Source organism: Rattus norvegicus, chromosome 15, assembly GCF_036323735.1.
Source record: "Rattus norvegicus strain BN/NHsdMcwi chromosome 15, GRCr8, whole genome shotgun sequence".
NCBI lineage: Eukaryota > Metazoa > Chordata > Mammalia > Rodentia > Muridae > Rattus > Rattus norvegicus.
In genome coordinates this window covers 28,057,255-28,066,304 of record NC_086033.1, presented here as the reverse complement: position 1 = coordinate 28,066,304, position 9,050 = coordinate 28,057,255, and the positions used below count along the sequence as shown (strand labels likewise).

Below are 9,050 nucleotides of genomic sequence, written 5' to 3'. Positions count from 1 at the left end.
ATGGAGGAATGCAATCAAAGTACATATATAAATAAACACACACAGATACATATATATATATGTATATATATATGTATATATATGTGTATATATATATATATATATATATATATATATATAAAGGATAAGTTTAAATTTTAAAATACCCAATAGCTTGAAGTAGAAGATATCATGCTTAGAGTCATTATTTCTTCCTCTTCAGGATGACATGGTCTCCCTGGTTGGGTGGATTATGTATCAGTTTCCACAGGTAGAAAGATCTGCCAGTCTCATGAATTGAACCAAGTCCTCGGTGGGTCCTTCCAGATGAAAGACCACTTTTCTGTCAGAAGTGTTGTTGTTGTTGCTGTTGTTGTTGTTGTTGTTGTTGTTGTTGTTGTTGCTGTTGTGAGACCCCTGTTTGGATTGTTTTGGTTGCTGTAATGAAACACTGACAAAATCAATTTGGATAAGAAAGATTATTTCAGATGCTACCTCTACCTCACAGTCCACCGTTGAGGAATGAAGTCAGGACTTAGGACAGGAACCTGGAGGCAGGACCTGAAGCAGAGATGAGGAAAGAATTCATGAGCACAGCTGAATTCTCAGTCTGTGACTCTCACAAAGCCCACACAGATGGACGCCTCACTGCTGACCACAGCGGGTACTGTCAGGCAGACACAGCGCAGCACAGCTCTCTTGCTTGGCTGGTTCTATGTGGAGAAAGGACAGCCCCCTTTTGTTTGCTTTAGTTCTTTCTCTTCAATGACACATGGCGCTTTTACCTTAGCCGTTTTTCATGTTATCCCAGAAACCCAAGTGCTGTCTGACAGTTTACCCAGATGTGCGCTAGGAGCTCTGTAGTCTCCACATGAACTACCTGGAAATAGGGGATGGAGATTTGGATAAAAGAACTTGCAGTTCTTTTAGATGATTTAGGTTCCGTGCCTAGCACCCATCTGTTAACACATTCCTTTCAATAACTCGATGTTAAAGCTCTCTAATTTCTTATTCTGGCATCCATGAGCATCAGAGAACACAAATCACACACATACATACAAGCAAAACATTTATAAAAGTGATACTTTAAAAATAAATCTTTAAAAACATAACTGAAAACACATTACCCAGAATTTACTTTCCATGTTGCTCAGGTTAGATGTTGGACATAGAAAAGGCAAATGTAGAAAACTTGAAAAAGAGGTTTGATATTCATGTTCTGTTTGCTCTGAAAATTCAGGCCCAAGGTACGTATGATGTCAATTAGTCCCTGATGGCTTTATTATTGACTCCTGGACCCTTACTTCCTATAGCATATTTTCATCTTGATTTAAGTGTATGTGCAGCATGTTGGCAAGTGACACAGCTTCTTCTGAAGTCCCATCCCCACCCTACCCCCACCTCCACCCTCCACTCCAGCCACATACACATACAAGATTTGGGATAAGAAAGATTTGTTTTTCTAGGCACCAATTGCATTCTGGGTCTCACTGTACTTTCACAAATCTCAGTACATGAGATGTCTTTATGCAGCTGTCCCTCCCAGTTGCTGGTCAAGCTGACCTTCAGCACTTCAGGCTCAGTCCCAGATGCAAAGACAAAGTTCTGTGGTGATAACCCAGTCACCACCAACGATTTCATGGGGAAAACTCCTTATAATCTGTCTCCGCCTACTTCACTCATGCTGGATTTCCTTCTCTGAGTGGAACCTTTACCAGGAAATAAGTTTTGTTATTCCAGATACCACATGTGAGGTATGTGCCGTTCTCAACTTAAAGAGAAACCGATACTTAACAAATTACTGTGGTGCAAGATTCCCAACTGAGGAAAATACAACACCTGTTCTCTGTGATCTATTCTTAACTCTGTGTCAAGACAAAGTATTATAGAAAGCCGCTCACCATAATTCTTTCTAAATTGCATGCCCTGAGGTTTTACTTAGAAACACAGTTTTGACGAAGACCGCAGACGGAGCATCCACAGTTGAGATCTTCTTGTTCAGGATGTGCAGGTGGGCTTCTCAGCTGGGCTCCCTCCCTCAGAGGGGCTCTGTTTAAGGAGCCCCAGTTTTTGTTCAGCTTGTGCTGTCACTTCTACCACTGTGTCAATTCCCAGAGAGCACAGAAATACTTCCCCGAATCCTCTGGCTGAGAGGCTGAAATGACAAGGCTGATGGACTTGAGTGATTTCTGGAAGACTACAGAATAGCGGCCACTCCTCTGGTTCTGAGAATCAAAAGAAGTTTGGCGAATAAGGAAAATTATATCTCCACTAAGAAGCTGCTTGTACCAGAAAAGATGATATATGTTCTGACTTGTCTCATATGAACAGTCCAGGGTGACTTCTTCCCCCTCCTGCATGCTTGCTGTTGACTGAACCTGAGCCACATTAAATCCTGAAAAGCAATCAGAAGAACAAATTAAAAGTTTATCCTGTGACAGTGTGAACAAAACACTGTTGGAATTGGGCACCTTAGGATCCAAAGAGAAAGCTGACTGAATACACATTGTGCTGGCTTCCCTCCAATCCTTTTTGCCCCTCATGTCTATAGGAACTGTCATATGCCTGGGGCAATGATCCTGTTGGATACTCTTAGTTATACATGATGCATCATACCAGACAAAGCCAAGGCCATCAGCACACAGAGCAGGCTGTAAGGAGGCATATGGCACATGTCCCCCTGCAGGAGTGTGTCCGTTCTCTCTCAGCTCAGAGATCAGTGTCTGAGTGCCTGACAGTGTACATGTTCACTGCTTACATTCTTACATAGCACCCCAAACAGGAAATGGGTTTTTGTAAGATCATAGGCAACAAGTTCTACGTAGAGAGAGAAAAGGTGTAGTTCACCGCAGACTTTTACTTACATCCTTTTCTTTCTTGTTAGATAAATGAGGCAGCACTTTAAAGGGAGCATAGGGAAATCCATTCTGAGGACGAACCTCATTACACACATGTGTATTATTCAGTAGGATAATTTATCATGAACCATATGTGATAAGAAATGCACTTACAGACCATTATCCTATGTTGACTTTTCTACATCAAGTTGCTAATAAAGGTTAACAAGGAAAAAGTCCTCACAGGCCCTTGCATCTCCCCATAAAACACTGATCTGAAATAACCTTCCTCCTTTAATGAGTGCTAGGGTTTATTCAAATTCTGTAATCAACAAAGCTAGTTCTAAATCCTGTAGTAAAGGGCAGTCCATTCGGATTCCAGAAGACCTCTGTCTGCTTAAGTTCTGTGAAATTGTGACAGTAATAGAATGATAGTCTTTGGAGGTCTCAGAGATACTCATGGAGTCAGTCCATTCTGTACACCATGAGGACCTATGTGTGCATCACCAGCAGCCACATAAGAATTCAGATGTTGTAGGGTACACCTGCAGTTCCAGACCGGGAAAGCGAAGACAGAAATATTCTCGGGTTTCACAAGTCAGTCAGTGTAGTTGAGTTGGTGACATTCAAGTTCAGTGAGAGTGTCTACCCCAACCCCAAATAAAAAGGTGGATGGCAATAGAGAAAGATAGCAAATGTTGACCATGAGCACAGGTTAATATACACAGACGCACAGACAAACACACACACACACACACACACACACACACACACACACAGAGAGAGAGAGAGAGAGAGAGAGAGAGAGAGAGAGACAGAGAGACAGAGAGACAGAGAGACAGAGAGACAGAGAGAGACAGACACAGAATGAGAAAGAGAGACAGAGAGACACAGAGAGAGACAGAGAGACAGAGAGAGAGACAGACAGACAGACAGACAGACAAATAGGGAGGCAGAGGCAGGCAGACAGACACAGGAACACAGAGACACAGAGACAGAGACAAAGAGATAGAATCCGAGAAACACAAACAGAGATAAAGTATGATAATTAAAAAACCCATATTTATAAACACAGATTAACTTTAAAAAGTCTAAAATTAAGGTTCATTCAGAAGACGGTTCTTGCACTCTTAGATAGAGAACTCTACATATTATATGTCCTAAAAGTTTCCATACCATTGCCCTGAAGTCTTACTTGTTAAATTCTATTTAATTTCAATTTACAAAATGGTCATTGATAAGGTTGCCATGTCTCTCTCTGCCTCAAGACTATTACATGTGCATGGTACAAATAACCTGCAATCACTGAGGGGCATGTCAGTGCCATGTACATTGGTGGTTGGATTTTTGTGTGCTATGCTATTGCCATTTAGAATGCAATTCATAATCTTTCACTTGCTCTCATTATCCCAATGGATGCAATAACTCAAAAGAGACTCGAAAGAGAAAATACAAACAAGGTCTCTGAAAGAGTTCCAGGTCTCTCTGAGATCAAATGACTAATAAGCAAGTACGTCAGAGACTACTGTCTGAACTCTGAGGTATCTTCCTCTGTCCATTTCACTGCTGAGAGCTGAGATCATATGCCCTGGACTGCAGTCTCTGTACTAAGCAGGAGACCATGGGAGCCACAGAAGCCTGAGGAGCTCAGGATGGCAGGGTTCTGCCCCTGCTCTAGTTCTCCACAGAGCAGGTGGATGTTCTTCTGTATGACCACAGCCTCTGAGATGTGGCTTTGGAGTGCATTGGGTTTGAGTCCTGGGCTGGAAAATCTGTCTCATTCTAAATGCTCCTTGGTCTCTCCTTGTGATTTAATTGACTGACAATACTTCAGTGAAGATAAAGCTTAAGGGAAATTGCTCAACAATGAAAAGCACTTGCTGCTCATGATAAAGGCAGAAGCTCAGCTCCCAGGACCCGTTTGACAAGCTAGTGTCCTGTGAAACCTGCAACTCCAGCTTTGAGGGAGTAGACACAATCTTCTGGCCTTCACATGCACACATGTGTGCCTACACACAAGTCTGAGTATGCTCATACATACGTATACAAACAAAAATAAAATCTTTTAAAAACAATAAAGCTTAATATTTAAGGAATCATTAAAAACAAATCAATAATTCAGGAAAATAAGGATAATGGTGTGCTTAATTCAAAAGTGGGATGGTTGGCCAATAAAGGAGAGGAGAGAAGATAAATACTGAGGGCCTCCCCCAGCTGGAATGGGTTGAGTGAAACAGCATTGGATGAGAGTCAAAAGATTGATGGTTTATGGCCTTGCATGAAACTTAACTCTTTCTTACTGTTCTGTGCTAGAAACTTAAATTTTTATTACGGTTCTGTGTTTCATTAAACACTGGGGAAACTTAAGTTTCTATCTCTCTCATTATTTACTTTATAATTCTCTATTCTTGCCTAAGTACTGGAATTCTTAACTTGTTATAATTTACTTTATAATTCTCAGTGCTTAAATAAATGCTGGGAATCTTAACTCTTACTTTATAAATTTAATATATAGTTCTCTGGCAATTAGCATATGCTTTATAGCAGTTGAGGATTAAGTAAAGAAATTCTTTGTTCTTTTCTCTCCTGCCTGGAAGTCCAGCCTCTTACTAGAGGGAAGCTTAGAGCAATTAAATTTAGTGAATCAGGAAAAGAAAGTCATGTGCACAGAAAGAAGTACTTTTACATAAGCAAACATGCATAGACATACATACACATTCATACACATATTCATTCACAAACACACACTCTGGGCCTGATCACCTGTCTCATCAACCACGCATGTATTTATGCATACATACATGCACATGCCTATACTTGCGTATGCATATGGATGGAGCAAAAGCCCCCATGAGCAAGTTCCATAGAGTAAATCCCAATCCAGGAAAACTTCATACATTCTGGAAGAAAAATAAGCTTTACCCTTTATTGCTTAGAGAAAGAAAAACTTCTTTTGATTGAGTATGAAAAGCACATGGTTAAAAGAAGCCTGTCTTCTTTCTCTGCTCTCTTCTCTCTGCTCTCTCTGCTCTCTCTGATCACTGTGATTCAAACATCTTCAATGATATTTATCTGTCAGGAGCCAGCTAAGGAAGGCTAACACATACAAGTGACCTTCTGGAGATAACACATCATATTACAAGGCTGTGATGGATAATTCTGAATTGCAAGGCTTTCAGAAATCTGACATCAGGATTGAGTCTTATTGCTGATATGCTTTTCAGTCATTATTAGATCAATATAACAATTCCTTTGCATTAGCCCACCTTATTGGGCAGATTTTCTGGAGAGCAACTAAGACATACTTTTTTGTAGCAATGCTATGAAGACAAATTGATGATGCCATAATTCCTAATAATTATTCCATAGAATTCCCAAATTTATACAAGTAATCTTAAGCCCTCTGTAATATGAAAGCTGGAATTGGGGCTCTGTCAGCTTTCATTATGTGTGTAAATTGAATTCTTCTTTCCCGTCTGACGTCATTTGTCTGTTGTAGATACACCTTCATCCTTGTGAGGAGCTCCTGTTTACATATTTGAGTTTCTTGAAGGTAGATGTGGATATGAGAGGCAAAGCTAGAGGAAGTAGAAGAGGTGAGAGGTCATGTAAATCACCACTTCTCTGGTAACGAGACAAAATTAAGGTAAAACAAACATCTATGTGATTTCGATCCCAGAAGTCAAAGTCAAGGTCTCCTGACCCTGGGTTGTAACATACACATTTACATAGAGTAGGTAGACGGGGCCTTTATAACTTACAGTTAGTACAAACCAACCACACAGAGAACTAGTTGTACAACTACTCTGAAGAGTTATTCATCTAAACTGGTTAAATTCATGGAAAACTCCAGCTGTTTCTGAGGAACAAGGGGAGTAGAGAAAAGGAAGCTGTGACTTTAGCTTGGGCAGTCTCCGGACTGAATGAGTCTAATCCTTACACCCACTGTTCCTACAAATGGCGACTCCTGTGCATCTCTGCAGGCTCAGCCCACAGCAGGGCTTTGCTGGAGCCTCAGCTGCAGGTTTGGGTCTGGGCTGCAGGTGTGTGGAGAACACTGTGCCCTTGCTGCACAGAAGTAGGTGGCTGAGTCTCCAGGCTGAGAGTCTTCAATGTGCAAGGAGAGACGTTTCTCACTTTTCCTGAAGAAGATTGTGAATCTTCCGTCTTCCTTTTTACTGGACACTGAACTTATGGCTATCAGGAGTACAGGGCCTTCCCCAGGGAACTGCCGATACCATGGGAAGTAGCTAAAAGTGCTGTCCTCATAACTGCAGTTCAGAACTGTGGTTTCTCCTTCCCAGACTGTCAGAGATTGGGGACTTTGTTTCACCTGCTGCTGGTCACGTCTCTCCTGCTGGCCACTCACCCCTGTGTAGAGAAATGACAACTGTTGTTAGCGTCCCAGGAATGTACTTCCTGCTTACGATATCATGACTTCCTGGTGCCCCAATTCTCTTGTGCCTCCACATGAATCCCATATCCTCGGGTTTCTCCTCCATGACTCACCAGCCAGGTGAAGGCCTAGGAGTAAAAACGATGCTGTCAGGATCTTGTCCATTCCTCCTAGACTGAAGCTTGTGGGGAACTCAGGTGGCCTTTTATCTCCCCACAGAGCACTGTCTCCAACTTCACAGGCACCTCCGTCCTTTTAGGAGGCTCCACCCTTCACAAACACTTTTTCTTCTAAAGCTCTTTCTGACCTATGAAGCACTTCCCATTCTGCTCAAATTTAGTACTGCTGTAAGCAGAGTCCTGAGACTCAGGAACCCTGACATTGTAATTCTGCCATCATATGTTGTCGGTAAAATTTGTGTTGATAAAGCCACCAAGTATAGCAGTGTGGATTTTCTGAAATAAAAAGAAAAGAAAGAAGGAAGGAAGAAAGAAAGAAAGGAAGGAAGGAAGGAAGGAAGGAAGGAAGGAAGAAAGAAAGGAAGGAAGGAAGGAAGGAAGAAAGAAAGGAAGAAAGGGAGACCAATGATCCAGCTAATGTAATACCATTTATATACATTTATCTAGGGAACTGAGGTCACCATAAAAGACAGATACCTGTGTCTGTATGTTATTCTAGCACCATTGACCATCGCCAAGATAAGTATGCAACCTAGTCAGACAATGGATGAGCAAAACATTAATTATATCTGAAACAAGAGAGTAATATGCAGCCACAAAGAAATATGAACATCTATAGAAAAATTAATGTTATTGAAGGACATGATGTCAAGCAAAATAAACCAGATGTGTAGAGATACACATACATGTGTATTCTCTGGTGTAAAAACAAAAAGAAAATGAAAGAAGGGGAAAATGAAAGTAAAGAAAATAGAAATTGGATAAAGGAGTAGAAGAGGGGATTTGGAGGGGGAAAGGAGAGGACAGCAAAGGGGAAGGCAAGGAGATGGGAATCACTACAAATGCATATATTAAAATGTTACTGCAAACCTACTAACTTGTACAATTAATGTGTGCTAAGAATTATGATATTTATGATTAAGAATGGATGAATTTTTTCCATTCTAAAAGCTTATACACACACATACATAAAAAGACTTAAAATGGAATCACTATACATGGGTCACAAATAGGCCGACCAGACACCACAGGCTAATGAACAAAAAGGCAGTGCCAGAAATGGGTTACCTCTTTGGGTGTTTCAGTAAATTTTCGATCTATTACTAAGATAAATAACTAAGAAGCCACTGAGATAGGGAATAAAATTCTTTCAGTTTACATCCAAATCATCGATGGCTCAGGAGAAAGTCAAATCAGGGATTCAAGCTGGAAAACTGGCAGGAAACAGATGATTGCACTTACTGGCCTGCTTCCCCTGGCCTGCTCATCTTATTGGTTTACACAACCCAGGACCTCCCGTCTAGGGGTGACAATGCTCACAGTTGTCTGGGCCCTCTCACGTCAATAATTCATGAAGATTATATACACAGACATGTCCCCAAAACAGTAAGACAAATAAAACCATTTGACTGAGACTCTCTTCCCTTGGGTATCTCTAGTTTGTGTCAAGTTAATAAAAATTAATCATCACAACTTACCACTTGTCAACCTGACATATAAAAACAGCATTATTTTTACCATAATCTTTATTTGCTTGTTGATTCCCCAAGACCTCATTTTTGGAACACAAAGTACAGACAGTTATAAATTTTAAGTAACCAGTCTTTTAAAAAACTCAAAGACTTTAACATTTAAAGTCTTCTACAACTGGGTTCCTAT

At 40.8% G+C, this 9,050-nt stretch overlaps 1 gene segment (V, D, J or C); it reads right to left on the bottom strand.

The window, feature by feature from the left end:
- Positions 1-6,801: 6,801 nt before the first annotated feature.
- LOC134482189 (T cell receptor alpha variable 23/delta variable 6-like) lies at positions 6,802-7,377 on the bottom strand. The segment is given in 2 exon segments: positions 6,802-7,187; positions 7,326-7,377. Coding segments are annotated over 2 exon segments (438 nt in total).
- Between the last annotated feature and the right edge of the window lie 1,673 nt (positions 7,378-9,050).